Consider the following 25,282-nt stretch of genomic DNA (forward strand, 5'->3'; position numbering starts at 1 on the left):
TCATGTTGTCTATCACTTTGTATAAAGAGAGCGCGGGCTTCCAAAGACCAACAACTACTAGCAAATAAAAAAACATAGAACAGAAATAAATGTCACTACATCGTGTACTTCTATGCATACTTTCCAAGGTTGAACCTTATTGTAATTCTTTATATGGAAAGGTGGGTATATGTAATATATAAATTGGTATAAACTGATTTTATCCAGCAAATATGTATTTACATAAATTGAAAAAGAGGTATACATAAACTGTACTTTTAGTAGAGACTCTTTGAATAAAAAAATCTATAAAGACGTTAAAAGTCTGAGAGCTTTACATAGTATTTATTTTATAAATGTTTTATTTATTTTTGTATGCATAATTCAGTATCTGCATTTGAACGAAAGTGCATGTACAATGTTAATGTGAATGCAATCCCAAAAAATATATTTACAAATGCGCATGCTCCCGATGAGCTTCGTTTTTTTAGAATATGCTAACGATTGATTTTCAGGTGCCAATCAGCTGAGGCGCTTTGACGCACGCTACTCGGACAGGGCTTGGGGGGCGGAGTCAAGTGCTGAACGCAGAATAAAACCACTGCAGCCCGCGAGCAGATCTCAGAGTGAGGATAGTCATGGACGTAAACTAAACAGAAAGTTACCATGATAAAAGTTAGGCATTTCTTTCAAATTACAGCAACAACACCCGTTTCCCTTGTAAATCAACAACCTTCCCCCCCCAGGGTCTGAGGTTTGCTTAAGTTTACAAGGCATCGATCTTTCACCACTAACTACAGTTACACTCTGACAGAAAGAATGCGCGAGACAGTTAGCATTAGCCGGCTAGCAGCGTGCTGACAGCAGCGACAGGAGGCGAACAAAAGATTTCTCTGCATTTGTCCGCTTGCACTGACACTCGGTCCATGTAGAAGGGGCAATTATCAACACAATGCCCGTGTTACTTTTTTTGATAGACACGTCCGCCTCCATGAACCAGCGCTCCCACTTGGGCACTAGCTATCTGGACATAGCGAAGGGCGCAGTTGAGACTTTCCTGAAGGTAAATGAATACACGTCTCTGCTCCATATTCTTACTTTACTGAAAACTTACAACAAACCTACGTTTCCATCTACTTTTCTCCACAGCTGAGGAGCAGAGATCCGGCCAGCAGGGGAGACAGATACATGTTAGTGAGTTTCGAGGAAGCACCGGCTGGAATTAAGGTACAAACTCTTACATTTCTTTCCAAACTGGTTTTATTTCACTCCAGACACTTTAATCACTCGCTTCGTCTGTTTGCATTTCAAAACACCACGTCTAAAATTGTGGTTTGAAAACATTCTGCCCAGCATGAATTTGTGTGTTTAAACATGGCCGACATTTTGTTCAGTGTGGCAGCAGAGAGGTGTGTGTGTGTGTTTGTTTGATTGAGGAAAGAGAGATAGGGGACTAACCTAACTTAGTTTTCTCACCCAGAGAGAGCGGACTCCTCACTGTTCTTTACATTATTGCCTCAGCCATTTTCAGATCAATGTGTCTGCCTGAAGGGATGTGATGATCTCTTTAGAAGCATAACTAATCATTTGCTGTGTCTTGATATTTCAGGCCGGATGGAAGGACAGTCATGCCACTTTTATGACCGAGCTGAGGAACCTGCAAGCAGTTGGATTGACATCGATCGGCCAGTCTTTAAGGACCTCTTTTGATTTGCTCAATCTCAATAGATTAGTTTCGGGGATAGACAACTATGGACAGGTATGTTATAAACCAGGGACTGGTATAAAGTCTGTGGCCTAACCCCATGAGCCCATCCCCAACATATCACAGTTAAACAAGCACTCAATAGGCTCACACTGTGCCAACACAATCCCAAGGGCCCCTGGTGACACACTGTAGTAATACGTAAACTGCATCGTGGATGCAAATAAGGGGATGACTAACTGAAGTGGAACCTCGATTATGCTGTGAAAGTGTGCTCTAGTTTAAATTGTTCCAGGTTGAGTGTCATTTTAGTTCATTCGTTGTAAAAAAAAAAAAAAAATCAACTTTTGTTCAACAATGTTGTTTACAAAACATTAGCATTCTAGAGGACAGTTCTTGTATTTCTGCATGTTGAGCTGGGAAAATGCAATGTATGCCAAAATTTCCCCACAAATATTTTGTTTTTTGTGGTAGTTGAACAACCTCTGGGTTACAGGATTAGTTTTACGTTGACAAACCAAAACAATCCGGTTAAGCTTTGTTTGTGTAATGACGCTGATCATCAACTTCCTCTACTCAGATTTTGATCCTGAGTTCATGGAATTTGTTCACCTGAAAGCGTAACATCAGTAGCAAACAGCCAATCATATGCCTTAAAAATATATAAAAAAAAAAAACTTTATTCACTTCTCACAAAAGAGTCAGCGCAATTCATTTATCTTCCGCTGAAGATTAAGAGATTGAAGAAATTATATAAATGCATTTACAGCTAGAAGAACCTTGTCCATGAAAGAGGACAACTAAAAGAAAACATTTTGCGTTATCAGTACAAGGGAACGTTGTGAAGTTGGTTTATATAGTTTAACATGTAAGTTTATATAGTTGATGAACATGTAAGCTCACGTTTTAATTTTTAAAGCTTTATTGATTCTTTGCTTATTTATGGTTTTGTATGTATTTATAAATATTTAAACTGAGTGCGTATTAATCGTTAAACTAAAATTTTCTCATGTCTCATGGATTAAAGGGTATAATAATTATATAAATCATAAAAAAATTATGATCACTAAAAGCCAGATTTTGTCTTAAAAAAAATCTATGTAATGACCTTTTATTTGGGGAAGAGAAAGTGGGAGTAACTTCATTGCATCAGAGCTGTGTCACTTTGCTTACAGCTTATTGGTCAGCAAACCTTCTGATTTGCGATCTCTTACCCAGAACATATCCTGCCCCGGAGCAGGTTGTCCGTGGAGCGTAAGTTGCTACAGAGTTGAACACTGCTAAAAGCCGAGCCGCTTTCATGGTGCCTAAAACCCAGTTTTGGCACAAACTAAACTGAAACAGCACGCTACTGTGGCTAGCTACATAAATCGGCTTCATGCTATGGGCCTCAGCTTTTTTGTTTACATTTTTTTTTTTGGAATGAAAAGAATTTGTAAAATATGCTTCAGTTATGATTTAGAGAAATTCGGTCTCTACTTTTATTATTGGCATGTAATAGAGCTGCATGTAGTGACATGAGACAAGAAAAATGGGGTCATTAAATCTCTCCTCTGCCTATGGTAAATTTAGACTTAAAACCTCTATTATTGTAATTGCATAGTAATGGATCTTTTATTTCTTGTTTACATGTTTGTTTCAGGGTGCTTTCACATCTGTTGTTAGGTTAATTTGGTCCGGACCATGGGCGAAAAATTTATAAATTTCACACCACACCACACTGCTCTGGTCTGAATCATTTGATGAAACTAACCAAAATGAAGTCACACACTCGTTGGCTGTCTTGGTGTCTTGAACGTATTTCCATAACTGCACTTCAATTGGTCAGAATTAACGTGTGGGAAAATTCCAACAGAATCTATGAAACCCTCTTTTCCTGAGCTGTTTTCTAAACAAAGTGAATATTTCATTGTTCTTGTGAGATGACCTAACGGTCATCAGACCAAATTTCTATGAGCCTCCGCACCACCTCACAAGTTTGTCCACGAGCTGCCATGCTAAAAGTGCAAACTGTCAACAAACATTAGTCCTCATCCCATAATGCACAGGGCCGCTGATTACGGCAGCTGGTTTACCCCAAAAATGCGCAGTTCTTTGGCAGTTGGGTCTGTTCGAGCCTAGGTCAGATCACGTTCTCACCACAAACAAACAAACCGCTCCAGAGTTCGTTTGAAAGTGACCAGTGCCACTCCTCTCCGCGGAGGTCTCGGTACTTTTTTTTTTTTTTTTTTTTTGTCTGCTTTTGGTGCGCACCCGAGTGCGATTGCTGCATTCACACCTGCCCAAACGAACCGCACCAAAGGGGAACAAAGAACTCTAGTGCGATTTCAACCGAACTAAACAAGGAAGGTGTGAAAGCACCCTCAGAAATGACTCATCCATAAAATCTGCACTGTGCTGAAGATACAATTTAGTTTAATCATTGAAAGAGCGGAGCATTTAACTGAGTATGTTATTTTTTCAGTGCATAGATGTCATATTTTAGATTCGTATAATGAAGTCAGTGTGTTAACATCAAAAAGAGTGGGTGTATGAAGCTATGCCTTTGTCTAATGAGCTCCACTGTAGGTGCTTAGTTTTTATGGTTATTTTATCATTTTTATTTTGTCTCGTGTTTTGCAGGGTAGAAACCCTTTTTTCTTGGAGCCAGCTATCATTTTGGCCATAACTGATGGCAGCAAGCTGACCAGCAGTTCTGGGGTGCAAGATGAGGTGGGTCATGTGTGTCAGTATGGGCCGGACTTGAGGACTCATGATAGCATCCTGTCTAGTCATGTGTTTCCTATTTTTCTTTTGTGCTTGCTATCCCCTGCATGTTTTTTTCTTCAATTAAACGTTTTCCTCTTGATATAGTTTGCTCCTTCCTTCCCATATCTATCTTCCGTTGTTCTCTTTAACAGTACGACTTGCAGATCTGTAAAAGTAACAGTCTCTAGTTTGAAAAAATTAGTAATAGTCAAGTCAGTGTCTCCTACAGGAATTTTTTTCCCCCCAGGGATTTTTCCATTTATGTTCTGACATGTGAATTAATTCATCCTTTTTCTCTGCTCCAGTTGCATTTACCTCTGACAACACCATTGCCTGGCAGTGAGCTGACCAAAGAGCCCTTCAGATGGGACCAGCGACTCTTCTCTTTAGTGCTCCGCATTCCAGGCAACTCCTCTCCTGACCCTGAACCATTGGGTGGAGTTCCTCTCGACTCTTCTCCTATTACACCCATGTGTGAGGTCACCGGGGGTGTGTATGCGTTTTAACTACTTAAGTGAAATTTTTATCACCGAACGACAAAGGTGTAGAATAGAAAAGGTTATGGACTGCATGTTTTAAAAAATAAACTCAAATTAAAGTGTAACTTCGCAGATTTTCCACCTGCTTTTTGTTACGATGCTGGTAGTATATATAAAAATTAATAATCAGGGCTCGACATTAAGCCTTTTCATGTGCTTGTCCTTCGGACAAGTAAATCTGTCATTCACGTGTCAGAGTAAAAAAAGTTGCTTGTCCGGAATTTTTTTTTTTTGTGTTGTAAATTATTCTGCAGCAATATTCTCATCAGCTTTGATATATTTAAATCTACATATTATATTATCTGCATCTTTTAAAGGGCATCCCCTCCCCCAATCTTATTAAATTTATGCTTCATCTTTCACTTTAAATTCCTAAATTTGATAAATAAATTCCATTATTTAGAATAAGACACCATAGGGCTGTAACCCTTTGTAGGGCTGATCAAATTAAATAATTTACACTGAAAAAGTGCAATTGCATTAAATAATGTTATGAAATTGATAATAATATAAGAAATGTTGGAAAGAATACTACTTTTAAACATAACACTAAACCGCCAGTAGGTGGCGGCAGGCGACCGTCTTTGAGTGAGACATTGATTACGATTCGTTAAAACAGCTCATTTATTCAAGAATGAGATGGATGTTTATGAATGGGTCAGTGAATCTTTGACTTAACTGATTCGTTCAAAATGCTGAATCATTCAGTAATGAAAACACGGTTGAGTGTTGCTGTGAGATCTCCCTTGATCTTTGTTTGGAATTATTTTCGCTGCTGAAACCGAACAAAAGCAGCCAATATTGCATCTAAAATGTAAGTGACTTAATTATTACTGTTTATTGAACTGTTGTAGGAAATCAATGTTTCGTTTTCAATCGTGGTGGTATTCAGGAAAACAACACTCGTCGTGTGAGGTTGCTTAAAGGATTAGTTCACTTTAAAAAAAAAAGTGCTGATAATTTATTCACCCCAAATAATGTCATCCAAGATATCCATGTCTTTCTTTATTCAGTCGAAAATAAATGTATGGTTTTTGAGGACCATCTATCCCAATGTTCAAAGAAGGTCCAAATGTCAGTCTCAATGCAGCATCAAAGTCTCTACACGATTCCAGTCGAGAAAGAAGGGTATTATCCAGCGAAACGTTCGTAATTTTCTAAAAATAAATTTTTCACAAGAAAAAAAAAAAGAATAAATTTAAACAAAGATGTCGGACGATTTTGAAGTTGGAGGAGAAAATTCGACGAATTTTTCGCCCTTGCCTACCTTTATGAACCAGAGTACACAGACAAATAACCTAGACGTATGATGTGCCCGTGAAAAGTATATATATCGTTTTTTAGAAAATGACTAATCGTTTTGCTGGATAAGACCCTTATTTCTCGACTGGGATCGTTTAGAGACTTTGAAGCTGAATTGAGACGGACATTTGAAACTTCTTTGAACATTGGGATAGATGGTTGCCATTGAAGTCCATTCTGTGTAGAAAAATCCTGGTATTATATGTTTTCCTCAAAAACCTTAATTTCTATTCGACTGAAGACAGACAGACATTGATATCTTGGATGACATCGGGGTGAGTAAATTAAAAGCAAAACATTTTTTGAAAGTGAACTAATCTTTTTAACATATGTTCAGAATATAAAAACTCCACATTTTGAATTTTTATTGGCAGTATGTTGTTAACTGAGTTTCTTTTGTGTTTGCTGCGTTCATTTATTTAGATTTCTCCTGCGCGAGCCTCAACAGCGCAACTCGGTAATACATTTATTATTCACTATCGATCGCAACTTACAATAAATGTAAAAAAATCAGAATCATTGTCTCGTTTTAGTGATTCCCTAGTTTTTTTTTGTTATTTTTTTTTTGTTATTGATGTTCTAATCAGGCTACTTGTCCGGTCGGGCAAGTCAAATTCTTTTACTTGTCCGGGAGAAGTGGATTTTTTGAAGGGACAAGCGTTAATGTCGAGCCCTGAATAATGTTTATTCGGTCACAGTGTTACCTGGACCGAGAAATTCAAAACTCCTCATCCGGTAGACTTTTGACAGTTCCAGGGCTTTCGTGAAAATAGATTGGCCTATACTTTTGCATTTATATCTGCCATCTACGGACAGTCAGATCAACAGAGGGTTTAACAGATCAGTTATTGTAAGGGTAGGTTCATCACTGAAAATTGCATCATACAATGTCTATTCTTTAAACCGCATAATGGTAAAAAAAGCTTTCTTTCCTGCACGCAACAGCGTTTTGCTTCGGGGGGTTGTTGGGTGTGACAGAACAGCAGTTTCTTTCAGTTTTCCCATCGGCCTAAAACAGTGTTTGTGGTCATCCTCTCCATATTTACGTTTCTTTGCTGCCTTTAGCTACTGCCTTACAACGAGCTGAATCCTCCACTGGAAACCAAAAGAAACTCAATCCCGCTAAATTATTGCTAAATTCCTTCTAAAGCAAGGTGGAATTTGACTTTGGCACATATTTCAATTTTCTTTTTTCACATTTCTACTGCGTAGGCAGCCAAGTTTTATTGAAAGCCCATTTTCTCAGCTTAGAAGTAGGCTAGCCCTTTAAGTAGACTGGCAATGTTTATTGGTTCTAATGCTAGATGCTTTATATTTATTATTGTGTGTGTGAGAATTATTTATGATAAAGTATGTTTGAGATCACAAAGGAGGTCTTTGCATTTAAAATAAAATTTTGAAAAAGACTTTATGGATTTAAAAAAGAATTTATTAGCTTTGGGGTTACAGAAAATGTAGATTTGGGTCACTCTTTAATAGGGCTGTTGTCGACTAAAGCTTTTCCTTGTCGACTCTATCATTAATTCAAGCCTATATCTGACTCATCACTATTTTCTTTCCTCTGATCTCAGTCTTCTCCTATTATGAGAAGGGAACATACGTTTGTCTACATTGTCGGAGAGAAGTTAGCTCTGTCTTGCTCACAATTAAGCCGGCCTTTGAGAAGATGCGCTCTAATGGCATGGACGTGGAAGTGAAGTTAAACATGTTGTGCAATATGTGCGGTACTAATGTAGCTTCTACACTCCACACAAACACTTGGATATTCGTCTTATTAGCGCACAATTATCTAGTTTGATGTTAACGATAGAGTGTGCCGTTATGTAAAGTGGCTAACATTAGGCTACTACGTGCATGTTGCAAGTCATGTTTGAGGTCATTGTCGAAATGTTCCCACACGTTGGATATCCTGCCCGGCATATCACCGCATGGACCAGCTTTAGCAATCTTTCACCACAGGAATTGCCCAAAGGAATTGTCATGCAGAGTTGTTGTTGTTGTTTTTCTGTGATTAACTGACTGATCAAAATTTAGTCAACCAAGCCTTCCCTCGGCAACTAACTGTTGAGTAAATGTCAATCATACCTATTGGGTGACGTTTAAGTGCTGTGAAAGTGTTTGAATTTTGAATTGAAGAGAATTGTGGTTAAAGGGTAGATTTTACTGGACACGTGTGTGTGCTGACTAATACATCTGCGTAATGGAGACAAACTAAACTTTACTATAGAGAGAAAAAAGAACAGTCTGTCCTCATGTTGATAAAATACTAAACTCAATAAGGTGGCTACTGTGTGTGTGCAGATTTATGTGAATAGCTTTGGTCTGGCAGTGAACTGACAAAGAAAAAAAGCCACAGTAAACCATTTAATCTTAAAGCAGACAGTGTTCATTTACTTCAAATATGCATAGCAGTGGATTAAATGTACATTTAAGCACTCAGTTCAATTGCATCTGACGTGAGATTTAACTTGTTTCCCGCTCCGTTTAGGCCGCTCGTACAGCGTGTTTTCCCAGAGAATGCTGAACCAGTGCCTGGAGTCTCTGGTGCAGAAGATCCAGAGTGGTGTCGTCATCAATTTTGAGAAGACGGGACCTGATCCTCCACCTACTGAAGGTAAAGGAGGACCAGGCTTGTTTTCAGAAGTATTGCAGTAAAGCAGCTATTAATGATAAATCTAATTATCAATTGATCATAAATGCAATAAAACTGTAATATTGTGAAAAATAAATCTTTTTAAACTATGGAAAATGAACTGTCACTTTTGATCAATTTGGTGGTTCCTTGCTGAAAAAAAAAATATTTCCCAAAACAGAGGAAAAAAAATCTTACTCCAAAAATTTGAACGGTAGTGTATGCTTTAAAAAAAATCTAAACCAAGCCATTATTCATGACACTACTGTTTGTTTTTTTCCAGATGGTCCAGCAGAGATGAAGTATGGACCTCAATCCTGGCACAGCTGTCATAAGTTGATCTATGTCAGACCCAACCCTAAAACTGGTGTTCCTGTTGGCCATTGGCCTATCCCGGAGTCCTTTTGGCCTGACCAGAATTCTCCTACTTTGGTACGAGATAATTGGTTTCAATTTGTGTATAGTGTTAGCCTGGTAATACCAGACTCTGCTACTTCACTTTGCTTCGTAGACAGAGTCTGGAATGGCATAGTAGAGAAGTGTTTTCTCTCTCGCTAGGGGGCGATTGTCTGAAGTTTAAAATCATTGGTTACCCGTAAGCCAATCAGATAAGTTTAGTTAGGACGTATGTTATGCGCCTGTACAACCGCATCGAACCACAGACATCATGCATCGAACTCAAATCTATGATCGAACTTGCACTGTAAACACATGATGATGCGAGCGAAATACCGGAGTGAACATGGCTGTAAACGACTTTTGCAGATTATGCGTCGTTAATCTACGCATCCACGGTACAATCACTACCTCTAAACTTATTTTTGACAGAGTGAAACAAGAAAATATTTGCAGCCAACTCTCAAATTTAGGATTAGATCTTTTAAACACAGCCAGTGCCGCTGCTAGCCATTTCAGTGCCCTTAGCATAATTCCTTTATGATGCCCTCTACCCCGAGAAGCTTCATGAGGCACACACGCCTCTCTTGCTCTCTCTCCCTCTCTGCCGTGCACGCGCTACGCGGTTTGGAGCACAGTCTCTGTCTCGCGGGCGCGCTCGCTCTAGATTCCGGAGATTTTAACTAATTCACGGGCATCAGTGAGCCGCTATCAATATGCGGGAGACTCCCGGAACGCTATTTTTTTTTTTGGTGCCTCCTCAGCTCTTGGTTCCCTACGCACAGCGCGTGGTGGGAGTGGCGACACTGGTTCTTCATAACAGAGCGAATTGCGTCTCGTTTCGGTTTTCGATTTCTCTAACCTACAATGTAAAACTCTGCGCTTAGCGTCTACGTCACGGCTCTCAGCCCGCCCTCTGTTCGTTGATTGGCCCGGCTGTCCGAAGGCCGGTGGAAAACTGAAAGATAGGGCGCTATCTCAGACTGAATACAGGAGCGAAATGAAATTAGCGGAAGTAGGAAGTAGTCAGGCTAGTATGCTGTACCATCGGTTCAGTCCTTTTTATATCTAATGTAATGTGTACATGCTCCAGGTTTTTATAGTGTAATGTAAATGATTATATACAATTAATTGAAATATAATTTTTATTATGACTATGGTATTGTACATTTTATTACTCTTGAGTTTGCCATGAACATGGCCTTTGATGCTGGTATGTTAAATGCTGTATTTCTTTCTAGTGAAATGTAAACTTGTAAGTGTGCCGTCTGCTCAGTTGCCTGTGTTCCTCTGCAGCCTCCACGTGCATCTCACCCACAAGTCAAGTTTTCATGTGTGGATTCAGAGCCCATGGTGGTTGATAAAGTGCCCTTTGACAAGTACGAGCTAGAGCCTTCCCCGCTCACTCAGTATATACTGGAGAGGAAATCACCGCACACCTGCTGGCAGGTACTACTAGAATCAGTATTTTAGTGCCATACATGCTAATCGGGGAACATGTATGTTCACTCAGGGTACTTTCACACTTGGTTCGATTGCCTGGTCTGTTTGAAGCCGGAGTTTGATTTCTCCCCCCTGCCCTCACTGGATTGTTCATTGTAGTATTTGTGTCTGAACCGTGGTGCATTTTCATAAACAAAGCAGCAGCTGTTTACCTCTGCTGCTTAGTCAGTCACGCTTTTCAGGAAAATGAGTGAGAACTAGTTAATTTTGTCAGCTTTTTTCAATTAATCTTATTCTTTTTCCTGTTAATTTGAGGAATTTATTTTTACATTACAAGAGAATGTCAACTTTATTTTAGGCTATTTATCATATAAAGTAACACTGTCTACTTTAAAAAAAAACTGGTAAAACAAGAAACTTCTCCTCAAATGAAATCCCTAATAGTAATTCCAAATTACATTAATGTTTTTCTATTAAAACAGCTACAAAAAAGATTTAGTATTTTCACACAGGTTGCTTAAGTGCATTTATTCAGCAACCACAACCGCAAACAACAATCGAGATCCATATTTGGATTTATTACAGTTCATCACTGAGAAGTTTTGATATCAGATTTAGTTGCAGGACCCTGCAGTCGCAGCTTTACACACTACTCCCTTTTTATGCGGATTAGGGTATGGTGCGTACATGTAACAGCGTTCACATCATCCAAAAGAACCAAACTCTGACATCAATCGAACCCAGGTGTGCACCAAAAGTGCTAGTGTGAAAGCACCCTCAGAATTCACTAACTTGCACCTACTATGGCTGAACGTTTATTGCTGTAACGTTTTATTCTCTCTCAGGTTTTTGTGTGTAATAGTGCTAAATACGGGGAACTCGGGCAGCCATTTGGCTATCTGAAGGCCAGCACAGCTCTAACCTGTGTCAACCTGTTTGTCATGCCCTATAACTACCCTGTTGTGCTGCCTTTGCTTGGTAAGTGTCATTAGTAACATCTTATCAGAGTTTGACACTGTATTTGCTTTTGTGTTTTCTTTGATTGTTGATGGATATAAGTCACATAACTGTTCATGCATTTATAGATGACTTGATTACTGTGCATAAGTTCAAGCCTCCAGCGAAGTGGCGACAATCTTTTGAAAACTATCTTAAAACAATGCCACCCTACTACATCACTGTAAGTAATGGAATCACTCATGTTCATTTTAACATCATAAAAGTATTTATATTAAAAAAAAATCTTTTTTTCTACATCCTGATTCTTTAAGGCCCTGCGTAAAGCACTAAGAATGATGGGAGCTCCAAACCTGTTGGCTGACAACATGGAGTACGGCCTCAGCTACAGTGTGGTGTCCTACCTCAAAAAGCTCAGTCAGCAGGTGTGTACTAATATAGCTTGTTTTTAAAGGCTTTGTTCTTAAAAGTGCTTTATGAAGTTATGAATGATTAAATTGTGTTTAATTACAGACGAAGGTCGAGGCAGACAGAGTGTGTGCATCAGTAGGGAAAAAGGCGGTGCCAGAAGGTGGAATTAAACTTCGCTGCAGAAGCTCTGCCCTCTCTCTGGCCCACAGAAAGGATTTCACACAGCTGCTGCAAAGTATCATAGGAGATGGGCCAGCTTTGCCAATGGAGGCAAACACCAAGGAGTTTGCCGGCTTTCAATTAGCTGCTCTGAATAAAGTGCGTGCATGTACACTACTGCACACTTTGTAGATGTTTTGTACTGTTTTCATGTGCTCAAGACCAGGAGATCCATAAAGAATACACATATTTATGACCTCTCTAAATTTAAATCAAGTTAGTGTGAGATTAAAGCAACACAAGGAAGATTTTTTTTTACCTTAAAATAATGTTTCCAAAATCGTTTCAGTGGAAAAGTTCCTTGGTGTTGCTTTAATGTTTAAAAGGCTGGAATTGACTGAGTGTTTTGAGGATATATGGAACATTTGCTTTTTAGAATCACATTTTTTATGCATAACCAACTTTTCAACCGGGCATTGTTCAACAAATGATCCATGGTCCGTTCAGATCCCTAATTTTTTCCATTATCCTCTTTCACAACACAGGCATTAAAACCACAAGGATTGCGGAACCCCTATGATATCCCAAGAGCTCATCTGCTGGACCAGCTGAGTCGCATGAGGCGGAACCTTCTGCATTCTAGCATCTGCATTCTGAAAGGACAAGATCAAGGTAATGCTCAGAGAGCCATAAATTGTTATTGATTTCCGTGGAGCAGTTTTTTGAATGTCTGGCCGATTCTCTCAATTACATTTAGTTTGATTTCCGAATGAACTGCAAGCCTTTGACTTAAATTTGTGATATGTAAAGATTAATTTCATGATGCCATTTTTTTGGTAATAAAAAAAAAGAAAAACATTATGTAACTTCAAATCAATGTTTTTTTTTTTCTAGATCAGCTTCACAGTGTGCCTATAGCTCAGATGGGCAATTATCAGGACTTCTTGAAGCATTGCCCGTCCCCTCTGAGAGAGGCAGACCCCGATCAGCCTAAACGTCTGCACACTTTTGGTAACCCCTTCAAATTGGACAAGAAGGTAATTTTAGATCTCAGGCTTTCAAAAAAAGCACTACACAGATTTGACTTTCAGGCAAATAGCACTTTTTCTCTTCTCTTCATGTCATGTCAGGCGATGATGGTGGATGAGGCAGATGAATTTGTTACTGGCACTCAAGGCAAAGGCAAACGTCCTGGAGAGTCCAGCAGTCCTGCTGGGGTAGGGGCCCCCAAACGCAGGCGCTGTATGTCTCCACTGCTTCGGCCAGGACGGGCATATACACCTCCCAAAACACCACCCAGAAGTAAGTAACCAATAAACTCATGCAGAAAAAAAACCTTTAGTAGCAGGTGTGACAATCATCCCACTTAATTCTGGTTCCTTGGTGTCTAAAACATGGAAGCTCCAATTTTACTTCTGCATGTTTTATGTCTGATCCAACACAGCAGCAGATAATGATCACACAGAATTGGAAAACCACATCACCAACCATCTCGAGTCAAACAACAACTCGGACAACGAGCTGAGTCCTGTGCCAGAGTCTGAACCGATCGAGCAAAGGAACCACCTCCAATCAGATGAGATTGAGAACCAGCAGGATGGAGTTCAGGAGAACGGCCAGTCCAGCGAGAGCGAGCTCTCTCTGGGAAGTGAGGGTGAAGAGGAGGCCCCGTGCCGCTACCCTTCCCCCTGCGAACTGAAGAAAATCAGAAACGAAGAGAGCCAGGAGCTGAACTCTGAACTCCGAGTGCTCATCACCAAGGAGATCCGGAAACCTGGAAGACGTAAGTAACAACACGCACGTTGCAGATGTCTGCAACTAAATACTGCTCAAGTGTTTCCATTTCCTCTCTTGATGCTCTTTCCTGGATGGCGTCCAATAAGCGAAGGAGGAGTGGTCTCCCACCAACGCTTTGTCTTGTGAAATCAACTGGACATGTTGGCGTCTTTGGCTACATGTGAAAATCTGTAATATTGTTACAGCTGGGTTCCATTTTGTTATTTCTGTTTGTATTCATTTGAAATTCATTTGTTCCTGTGGTTTTACAATAATTTTTTGATATTGCTCATGACAACATACATTAAATCTTTCTACCTCCCATGGTCCTTAACGCAGGTTATGAAAAAATCTTCTACCTCCTCAAGCAAATCCAGGGCAGTTTGGAATCACGTCTGATCTTCCTGCAAAGCATAATCAAAGAGGCTGCCAGGTAAACTCCTTTCTCCAGATTAAAATTTTTGAAGTAGATTAACTACATATTGGTATTTGTAAAATCTGTATAAGAAAAATCTACGCATACAATAGGATATACTTTTAGTGTATGATATTTAATTTATTTTCAGCGTAGAATGACGATCGAGGAGCAAAAGTCGAATATTGTCAAACCAAATGCTCGTTAGATCAAAAAATTTAATAAATGCAGTAGGATACATGTCCTACATAGCCTACTTTTTAAACAAATTAATTTCAATCAATGTAACTATTCGTATTCATAGTCTAACGCTTAGGCAAATGTCATATTCTTGTTAAAAAAAAGAGAATGTCAACCTGTTCTGGGAGGAAATGCGAGTGCAACCTATTAACAATTAATCCAGCCGCGGAGAACACCCGCTCGGATGGCACAGAAGCCGCAGGCACACTCAAGTAGGAGATTCCTAACTTTGCCAGACGGGGATATTTCTTCTCGTTGTTTGGTCGCAGAGTTAACCGTCACGACAATGCTCTTCTTCATGACAATGCTCTTCTTCTGTTGTTTGTTTACACTGTAAGCAATGCAGGTAGCCTAGATCGTGCAGTAGGGGGTTTCATGTTAGCGACACCTAGTGTCCCCGACAGGAAAATACCCTGCTGCACCATGTGTGACAGTAGGCGCAGCACCAATTATGCAGAACACATTGGAATTGCGTGAAAATATAACGATATTTGAAAAAGCTATTTTATGATTGAATTTTGCGCGCTATTCGAAGATCGCGACTCATCCCTACTGGAGACGCAACAATAGGTGCGTGCATTGCCTGCGTTTTACTTCACTTTTCGACATGCATTCGCAAACTTCCCTAAGCACTTCCCCTCGGTGGAATCCCCGCCACCATTTTGAAGTGCGTTTAACTTCTGGTGGACGAGGGAAGTTTATTTGGACAGACCTTCGACCCCTCGATTCTGACTGAGGGAGCGAGTCCTCTACTTTCGGTACATGTTTGCTGCACGTATGCCTAAGCCAGGGGTCATCAAACTCAGTCCTGGAGGGCAGAGTTTAGCACCGACCAGATCCAATACACCTGCCTGAAAGTTACTAGTATGCCTAGTGAGAGCTTGATTAGCTGGTTCAGGTGTGTTTAATTGGGGTTGGAGCTAAACTCTGCAGGACAGCAGCCCTCCAGGACCGAGTTTGGTGACCCCTGGCCTAAGCATTCATGTCAAAATTGAAGTGTACTTTGGGCTTAATGTGCGAACTCAAATGTCTGCACTTCCAATGCATTAAGCCATAGAAATTACGCTACAATTCTATTAATATATCGAATTACTAATGAATTACATTGTCTGTTTGTTTGTGTGCGCGTGCACAGGTTTAAGAAGAGGGTCTTGATTGAGCAGCTGGAGAACTTCTTAGAGGAGATTCACTTAAGAGCCAACAGCATGAATCATCTGGATGGTTTCTGAGCACTCCATCTGCCCTACTTGAAATACTCGCGCACAGATCTGCACTATTTATGTAACGTTACTTGGGACTCGTGTGTCTCCACAGTTTTTATCAGTATTGAAGCTGATTTTATCGATGAGGACTTGATGGGTTGTCTCTAAACCTCAGGACTGGGGGGATATGGGAATGTTTCTATGTCAGATGGTCATAAACGCACTGCTCATTTTCTTTTTCTTAGATGTTTTTTTTCCTATCTAATTGTGCCAAAGAGAACTGGTTGAATGGCATCGGATTCTGCCTCATATCATTTGCATTTTTGTATTCTTCCCCCACAGTTCCCTGTGACATTTCGACACGTGGCATTGATCACCAATATAAACATGTTTTTAATTTCAGTCGAGAATAGTGTCTCTGCAATCTCACTGCTGCATTCAGTTTCAGACAAGATTATTTACTGGAAAGTAGATCTTAATCAGCAATATTCTCCACCATTACAAGGCGAGTTACAAAGCAATTCTTTAATGTTGGAGGTTTGAGTGACATTGAGGTTTTATAATTAAATGTAGTCTTGTACACTCCAAAAATCATTGATTATAAAATAACTCATCTCAGGAATGATGTCGTTGCAAAAGATTTGGCTTTTGGCAGCAGAGGAACATCTTTCTGAAGTTTTGTTTTCCTGATATTCTAAAAAAGCTCTTATCTATATATGAAAAAAATTGTTACTTGAACTTTTTTTTTTTCATTCTTAAAAACCACACATCAATATTCCACATGGCTTTGATAACATTGCCTCTAGCAAAAGAGGTTCAAGTCATCTGGGTTTCAGAACATGGAATAAGGACTGTAACACGTATATGAACTTGGATATCTTTGCTGAAATTTGCAAATGACAGTTCTGGATTAAGTAACCAAATTTGATTTACAGAAGTAACAACCAGAAGAATATAATAATGAAAGATACAAACGATGTAAATTTGATATTTAAACATCCATGATAAGTCTAGAGCCACTTATTCATTGACATGGGAAGTTGCTGCTAATGTATTCCTACATTACTGCCAAATTTTCTATCTCTTTGCTTCTTTTGGTCTTTGTGCGTCTCACCCTCCTAACCCTGCACCCTGTAGGGACCAAATCTTCATCATAAATGTTATAGATAAATCTGTGGCTTCTTTAAAAAAAAAAAAGTATTTTTATTATGCTGTATATATTGTACATGGTGACATTGAAAATATTATTTAAGAGAATGTTTTGGTGGAAAGCCTTTTTTGTATGTATTTGAATAAAGTCTATTTTACACTGTGAATAGTCATGTAAATAAATGACATTTTTCTGTCATTAATTTCTCAGTGGCACAATGTCATTAAAAGGATTGTAAATCTTACCATGTTCATTGTTTTTTTATTTTTTATTTATTTTTTATAGTTTGCAGGGAAGTATTCAAGTGGCTCAATGCTTTTTTCCCCCTTATCTATTAACCACAGATCTTAACTTAACTCACGGGGATATGCAACAGACGTATCTAACTATTGAAATTTGTGAGATCAGAAACTAAAACGCCCAAAGTTATTTATTAGTTGACAATGTGTCTTGAGCTCCAAATCTGAGACCACCAAAAGTATAGAACTAAAAAATAATCGATGTTTGAGGGAATGCATTTGTCCTGTGGAATGCTAGCCTAGTATATTCCCCTTGGTATATCTTACTTGTGACTGCTAAACTGTAAATTAACTCTTTCCCCACCATTGATGGAATTTTAACACTTCGTGTTTTTACACTTTTATTCGGTAGGAGGGGCTATGACATCTTCTGAAAGAGTACTGAACATCTTGTACAAAACACAGGCGATGAAGCGATATCCTATGTGAAAAAAAGAATGCCATCAACATTAAACAGCATATCAATCAAAACTGCCGAATGTTATTGAAGGAAATTTTGACACAGGGCGAGTAGAACTGTACAGCTTTTGGGGATTTTGAGCGACTCGATTTACCCCATCTAGACCTATAATGTTTTGATCATAGTTGTGAATCCCATCCAGACCTATGATCCAGACGTAATCTTTGACGACTACGTGATTTTCTCAGGTTTTTCCTCAAAATGATCCTTTTATTTTCATTAAACCTGCCCACAAATGTTGATTTAAAAAAATTAACGCATGAAGCTTGAATTATTTATTTATTTTTAAGCGAGTCTGTTCTCTCCTTTGACGTAGGCCTATTGCATTTTCAGATATTCATACAAAATATTCTGGTGGCTATGAAACTTGTGAAAATGATCAAATATGCTGGCAGTGGCTGGCAACTTTTTTCAAAAACGCTGGTGGGGAAAGTTAAGCATGGACTGTGTTATCTTTATGGTCGGAGCTCTTTTATTCCTGAAATTTAACTCCCATGCGAATTTGCAATCCTATTGGGGATTATTTGATGTTATATTTTTGCATCTTAAATGCCACATTGTGATCCAATAGCCTTTTTACATTATGTGTGGAAACAGCACTTGGATTAAAGTAATAAAAGAAGAGTAACTAAATATTTCCATCAGAAATGAGGAAATTTATTGAGGGTAGAGGCGAGGGGGAAAAATGACAGCAGACGCTGTGAAGTGCAAAAGAGCCTGATTTAATAAAATTTTATTTACAAATATGTACAAAAGTCTCGTCCCTCTTCCTGAAGTGTCATTGGACCCTCCTAATGGTCCTCAAATATTCCTCTCACCTCCCCCCCTCCCTCCCCACATAAAGGAGGAGGGAGGGGTGTGTGGAGTTAATATACATTTGTATGATTTTGCCAAGTGTGTGTTCATAATTTGAAGCAGTTGTGATTGCATGGATCTTCTCAAGACATCTCAGCTGGATTCAGAACCCGACCTATAAACAGCAACGAACCTGTGGAATAAAAGCCCACAAATGAATTTTCAAAACGGTAAGATTTGTTATGAAAGAAATTAATACTTTTATTCATTAAGGACTCATTAAACCAAATACATTTATAATGTTACAAACATAAATGCTGTTATACTATTCATCGAAGAATTGTGGAAAAATATATAATTTTTAATCATTTTTAACAAGAAATGTTTCTTAAATTGGCATAAGAATGATTTCAGGAGAATCATATGACACTGAAGACGAGTTAAAAATTCAGCTTCACCATCAAAGGAATAAATTACATTGTAAAATGCATTCAAATAGAAATGTATTTTAAAGCAACACTAAATAACTTTTCCTTTGCGGTCGCCCTACAGGTTGGAAGCGAAATTGACCATTATTGCTGTCGTAAATAATTGAGCCTACCGCAGCCTACTGTCGCACGCACACTCGCTGTTTATCCAGCACTGGCTATGGAATGAATGATGTCCACACTCCACAGACAAGGTAGAGTATGATGTTTGATTTTATGAAAGTATGATGTATTGCGACATCAGAAACGAAGAAAAACAAAATAATGACTATTGTAACGCTTGACATAAAGCAAATCAAATTTGTAGTTTTCTTATGTCTCATTCGAACTAAAGATACGCGACCCGGTCTGGCAAACTTACATAGTGTGGTTATAGCAGATAAAGGACCGCAAAGCGAAGGCAGAAGAGCCTTTCACCCTGTTACGACTTGATGAACCACTGAAACGATTTTGGAAACATTATTTTAAGGTAAAAAATCTTCTTTAGTGTTGCTTTAAATTATATTATTTCCACAATATTATGTTTTTACTGTATTTTTTATTGAATATGGGGAAAAAATGCCTTGAATACTAATTAAAGTTTCTAGTATTTACCTGTATTGATCTGTCGCAATATGAAGAGAAACGGTCGATCTGCTTTAAAAACTGCTGAACGGGATCTTTTCAGTAGCACCATCGCTAAAAAGAAAGATGGAGAAAGAAAGTTCTGTCATTATTTCCCAGTGGATTCGCTTGATCAGACTCTTCAACTATATCCCATCTGTTGAGTACAACTGATTCTCAAGCAGGTACACACACACACACACACACACACACCAGGGAGGGAGTAGCTTTGTTGAGTTTATAAAACAGACATTACATCTTAAAGTAAAAAAAAATCCGGGCTGTCAATAAATTACAATCATCTCTGTCCTCTTGTAAAAGATAAACAAGGGAAATTCACCCTTTTTTCTTAATGCATGTCATCGATCTCATGGTGTATGTTTCTTTTTTTATTTACATTTTAAATTTTTCATCAAAATGTCATAACTCAATCTTCTGGGGAAAAAAAGACTTCTCTCTGGTGACGTATGCAAGACTTAAAATATTTAGTGCAGTAAAACCATAGAAGCAAGTCCGTCATACATTTTTTCACCCAATAATCTGTCACTCTTGGATGTACATCACAAGAAGAAAAGATCTGCCACTACTTCCACTTTATCGTGACTTTCCAGGTGTAACATGACTTCTATTAGAAACCTCAATGTCTCCGATTCTATAACATGATGCTGGCATGTCAACGTAAGATCGGATCATCTTCATTATCATTAAACAGACTACTTGATATCTAGAGGTATTCCTAAACATTTATATTATTTTTAAAATTCCATACTAATCCTTTTCAGCAAGCAAAATACCACATACCTGTTGCTGAAGCTGCCTTTGTCCCTTCCTCTGTCACCTCTATTCTTGCCTCATGGAAAGCCTCTGATACAAAAAGCCCTTCCCCATCTGTAGACATATTAAACAGGTTTAATCTTCACAGAGAAATTTCAACTGAAGATATTCTCAACATCTGTGATTGGTTGAAACTGTTTTCAGTCCCACTTTCCAACCTGAGATTCCTCTAAAATCAGCAGCTGAGGGACTGAAGACATCAGAGATACCGAGAGATTGGAGAACGGGCTTCAGATTGAACCTGCTCTGCATCTTAAACCTGAAATACACACAAGACCTGGATATAAATAATATTATTCATTTTGAATCCCAACTGCATAGAATCTTTTTTAACGTTACCTGGGCATAAATATATCCATCTTAGTGCGCCTTAATCCAGTATCCCACAGTCCCACAGCACGGGCCGTGATTTGCTTTTCCAGCTGTGACAGAGGGGTTTTCCGGTCTCCGGGTAACACCACCAGTAGCCTGAGGGAGCGGTCCAGGTATGGCAGCTCCAGCACAGTGTATTCCTGCTCTGAAGGCAGTCGGAAATGCCCTGAGACAGGTGGACAGGTAAAGTGAGGGAACTTTCTTTAAAAAAATAAATTAACCTCCAATATAATTCTGATAGGCTTCCATCTAACTGGTGTTTGTTTTGTTCCTTCCCTTACCAAAATTGACTTCGGTTGACTGGTACATCATGGGCACTTTGACTGTGCGGCCGTCTGAGAGGGTGAAGGGCAGGTTCTGAGTCTCAGTGAAGAGAAATTGTTTCTGCCAGGCACCATGAAACACCACCGTGCTCAGAAGAGCAATGTGCAGCAAACTGTCTCGCCCGGAGGCCTCTTCCTGGGTCTCACCGGACCCAAGCTGCTCCGCTCTTGTCTGGAGATACTCATCCGCTTTAGAAATCAGAATAATTACATCATTTAAAAAAACTATACTAGTGTCATGTGTAATACAACTATTTAAATGGAAATCAATATTTAGTTTTACAAAATATATATTTACATATATTAGAAATTCATAATAATTTATCATTTAAATTCAAATAAATATTTAATTTTACATAAAAAATATTAACTATATTAACATAACTATATTATTAACCATTTTTTTATTCATATACAAAGATCCTAAATCTTTTGATATGCCTTATTCATCACTTAAAGACATTTGACATATAAATCATGATGATCATAGTGGTTTTAGGGTACGGCACTCACCTTTACTTTGGTAACGTGCCCATTGCTGTAGCCGACTTTGAGTGTAGTTGGGATTACTGAAGTTTACACTCAGTAGACTACTATTACCCCATCCCAAGGCATGCTGGGTAAATTCTGGCAGGAGTTTCACACCACTCTGGACAAATAAGGCATTGGCAAGCTGAAGACGCACCCCCTCACTGGAATTACCCAGGTCTCCTTGTGGCCGAGACAAAATGTCCTTTACACGAGCATCTACAAGAAGACCATAGTATCATCATACGTTTCCTCTTCCAGTATTGGACAAAGGTAGGCAGGTTGTCAGGCATTGCTGATTTAAATTTTGCACTAGCTGTTTGGGACACCAACATGCAGATTACAAGTGTGTTGCTCTTACCATTGACATCATATCCCAGAGTTCCCTCAAGCTGTGCTAAAGTGTTGCCCCTGGCACCTAGTTGCAGAAGTCCCAGACACAATGAGACGCTGGCTGGAGACACGATCAGGTTGGAGTTGTTCTCTGTCTCTGTGAGCGTTTGGTAGAGGCTGACACCAAACTGAGTGTGTAGATCATTGAGGCTGTTGCCCAAGCTACTGTTGCCACGGCAGCGCTCCACCAGCCACAGACAGACCAACAGGGAAATCACAGACAGCTGATGCATGATCAACAGGTCAAAATCTGCAAACATAAAACCATCAGGAACACTGTACAAGAAAAAGTTGCCGCCTTAAATTTTTAAGTACAATCAACTTGGATGTTTTAAACTTACTTTAAAAAATGAGTTGAATCTTGCATAACTTCTGATTTTTTTTTTTTTTTACCAAACAGCAAAATGTATCATTTGTTGAAATAATTTGATATATTTCAGTCTGGTTGTATCCGAAAGAGCTGTTCAATGATTTTTCAAGTGTTTTTTTTATTTATATTATGATGATGATTGATTAATTAATTAAAATTTCTATCACTCACTTTTCAGTTGCAGTTTGGTTAATCTTAACAATCTGCCATATTTTACTCACCCTCATGCCGTTCCAAAACATTACTTTCTTCTGCAGAACACAAAAAAAGACGACATTTTGAAGAATGTTTGTTTTGGTGACCATTGATTTCTATTGTATGGCGAAAAAGATACTGAGACATTTCTCAAAATAACTTCTATGTTTATCTGATGTCAGGTTTGGAACAAAATGAGGGTGAGTAAATGATGGAAATTAGCATATTTGGGTGAACTTTAAATTTAAGTCCAGAGCATTCATATAATTTTAAAAACACAAAACAAATTGCAAAGCGTCAACCACAATGCAGAAATTGTCAAATTAAACATCTGAACAGAACATAAATCTTTATTACATTTAAATATATTGATTTATCAAAATCTATTTATTTAAAAGTAAAGTATATAACTGAATTAAAATATTTGATAAAACTTCTCACATGCCGGCTCGTCGTCTGTGGATTCCTTGAGTCGTGTCAGATGCTGATGTTCAGTTCCACTGTCACTGTCACTCACGCGCTTTGCTTTAAGTGAATGAAGAAGTGCGTTCGCACTGATCCTCCACGCCAGGACAACTGATTGAAAGAGTTGAAGAGTTGTCGATCATGAGACCTTGTTTAAAGGGAGAGGTCCGTGTTTGTGGTCTCTGGCGGCGATGTCCGTACCACTCGGTCAGAATTCCTGCCTCCCGCCCGGCACTATAAGGACGGAGCCAGGCAGAGGGAGGCATGCGCCCAAACAGCAAATCCGCACTCGAAAAGAAGGCGCGCGCGCGCACACATATAATAGAGAGAGGAAGTCATTGCACAAGCAGCTTATTCTTTTGATGGAGTGACAAATGCCATCCGAGCTGCACAGGAACACATGGCAAACATGCTGCATCAGAATTTTTGCATGAGATGCAATTTCATATTTAATATTCTCATGTAGGCTAATGCACGTTGTGAGGTTTACTGAACATCTGCATTTGCTTGGCCATTTGTTTTTAAACACTTCGGTAACACTTTATTTGAATGTGTCCTTGTTACACATGACATGTATTTACTATAGTAGCCTAATTACTATAAATTAGGCATAATTACATTTAACTCTAAACAAAACCCTCATCCTACCCTAACCCTATAGTAAGTAGCCTACATAGGCTAGCTAAATAATATTAATCAGTTCTTGTCTAATTGCACTGTAACAGGGACACATTAAAATAAAGTGTAACCAACACTTCTTACTCATTTTTGATTGTTTGGGGTTGGTAAGATTTTTTTGTTTGTTTTTGAAATGTTATGCTCACCAAGTGTGCGTTTATTGGATAAAAAAAATACAGTAAAACAGTGTCACATGAACCTTCAAAAATCATTCTAATATGCTGAATTGGTGCTCATGAAATCTTTCTTATTATCACAATTAAAATATACATATTTTTTCAGGATTATTTGATGGAGAAAGTTCAAAATAACATTTATTTGAACAATGTAAAAATCTCTACTGTCACTTTTTTTTATCAGTTTAATGCTAAATACAAGTATTCATTTCTTTCAAGAGAAAAATAAATCTGACTGACCCTAATATTTTGAACAGGGTCACTGTGAAACATTGAAAAGCAGTCACGTTTGCTTTATAAAATTAAGAAATTGTTATATTTAACTATTGTATTTTCACATTGTCAAAGTCAGATCTAATTGGAGTTTCCATAAATTACCCTAATGGATTGAAGACGCATTTTTCCCATGGTAAATTGCAACCGGGAAATGGTTAGTAAGCATCAGGTATTTGGATCGTGCCCATCAGAAGGCTTGTTAATTAGTAGAGCTAACTTGGCAGCAGTCAGTGGAGAAGACAGATTCTTTAATTCCAGCATTCCGACCATGGAATTTGAATTTTTAAGATGGGAAATGATGATGGGAAAGTCACGGTCACTTGAGCAAGGACAATGCACCCAAAGGAATGGCGGCCAAAGTAAACAACTCCTCTTTCATTTTGATGGTCAGATATTTAAAATTTGCTATGATTTTTTTTTTTTTAATACAGAAGGTTGATCATGGGCCAAATAGGCTATTGATGGACTAAAATATTAAAATAAAAAAATATATACATCTAAAACATTACAAGTTGACACTATATTTAGTCCTTTATGGAAAAAAAAATTACAACTGGGCAATCCTAAGTGTAAGATCACTGTGTGACATTTGCTGCCTGGACATACTAAATTCAGCATTACATTCTCACAATTAAGTAGTGGAGAAGGATTGCAAATAGATAGAGGCAGGGGCAAGTGGGAGAGACACAACATTTCCACAGTTCTGTGTTTGCAATTAGCCATATTTACTTATTAATATTATAATTAATTTCCAGAATCAAATCAAATAAAGGTTCCAAAATCAAATCAATGAGGATGCTTCTGAAATTAGTGCTCTTAATGCATATTGGTTTTCTTATCTCTTTTTTTTATACATATTTTTGTCCTGTGCTGTGTGTCAATCATTGCAATTTCGAGAGTGAATCCCGCATTTATATGTGGTTGTCACTTCCAAAACTTTGCAGCGTGTAATTGGCTGTTGGTCCTCTTAGCA

At 38.5% G+C, this 25,282-nt stretch overlaps 2 protein-coding genes across 4 annotated transcripts; one reads left to right on the top strand and one right to left on the bottom strand.

Moving 5' to 3' along the window:
• The first annotated feature begins 579 nt into the window (after positions 1-579).
• ints6 (integrator complex subunit 6) lies at positions 580-16,666 on the top strand. 2 transcript variants are annotated; one of them, XM_079619148.1, is made up of 18 exons: positions 580-1,042; positions 1,129-1,206; positions 1,589-1,738; positions 4,307-4,396; positions 4,738-4,921; positions 8,762-8,887; positions 9,189-9,337; positions 10,598-10,750; positions 11,590-11,722; positions 11,830-11,924; positions 12,016-12,126; positions 12,215-12,430; positions 12,817-12,943; positions 13,166-13,308; positions 13,402-13,573; positions 13,716-14,054; positions 14,387-14,480; positions 15,838-16,666. In XM_079619148.1, exons 1-18 carry the CDS (start codon positions 932-934, stop codon positions 15,929-15,931), a joined length of 2,565 nt encoding a protein of 854 aa, XP_079475274.1. In that variant the 5' UTR covers positions 580-931; the 3' UTR covers positions 15,932-16,666. The 2 variants fall into 2 exon arrangements, with proteins under 2 accessions (XP_079475274.1, XP_079475275.1); XM_079619149.1 differs by having other exon boundaries at positions 13,719-14,054.
• Positions 16,667-18,451: 1,785 nt separating this feature from the next.
• serpine3 (serpin peptidase inhibitor, clade E (nexin, plasminogen activator inhibitor type 1), member 3) lies at positions 18,452-24,942 on the bottom strand. 2 transcript variants are annotated; one of them, XM_079619151.1, is made up of 9 exons: positions 23,156-24,942; positions 22,118-22,399; positions 21,742-21,975; positions 21,187-21,417; positions 20,873-21,071; positions 20,692-20,792; positions 20,501-20,587; positions 19,691-19,774; positions 18,452-18,801 (listed from the first exon to the last, which is right to left on the bottom strand). In XM_079619151.1, exons 2-9 carry the CDS (start codon positions 22,380-22,382, stop codon positions 18,752-18,754), a joined length of 1,251 nt encoding a protein of 416 aa, XP_079475277.1. In that variant the 5' UTR covers positions 22,383-22,399; positions 23,156-24,942; the 3' UTR covers positions 18,452-18,751. The 2 variants fall into 2 exon arrangements, with proteins under 2 accessions (XP_079475277.1, XP_079475276.1); XM_079619150.1 differs by lacking the exon at positions 23,156-24,942 and having other exon boundaries at positions 18,454-18,801; positions 22,118-22,530.
• Positions 24,943-25,282: the final 340 nt, after the last annotated feature.

This window comes from Phoxinus phoxinus (genome assembly GCF_949152265.1).
Source record: "Phoxinus phoxinus genome assembly, chromosome: 7".
Classification (NCBI taxonomy): Eukaryota; Metazoa; Chordata; class Actinopteri; order Cypriniformes; family Leuciscidae; genus Phoxinus; species Phoxinus phoxinus.

Excerpts from the sequence above, each read along its gene's own strand:
- ints6 (XM_079619148.1), top strand. The coding sequence starts at position 932 with ATGCCCGTGTTACTTTTTTTGATAGACACGTCCGCCTCCATGAACCAG. Across the intron at positions 13,574-13,715 it reads TCCCAAAACACCACCCAGAA|CAGCAGATAATGATCACACA; the intron begins GTAAGTAACCAA and ends GATCCAACACAG. Across the intron at positions 14,481-15,837 it reads ATAATCAAAGAGGCTGCCAG|GTTTAAGAAGAGGGTCTTGA; the intron begins GTAAACTCCTTT and ends GCGCGTGCACAG.
- serpine3 (XM_079619150.1), bottom strand. The coding sequence starts at position 22,409 with ATGTTTGCAGATTTTGACCTGTTGATCATGCATCAGCTGTCTGTGATT. Across the intron at positions 21,072-21,186 it reads GTCAACCGAAGTCAATTTTG|GGCATTTCCGACTGCCTTCA; the intron begins GTAAGGGAAGGA and ends CACCTGTCTCAG. Across the intron at positions 20,793-20,872 it reads ATGGATATATTTATGCCCAG|GTTTAAGATGCAGAGCAGGT; the intron begins GTAACGTTAAAA and ends TGTGTATTTCAG.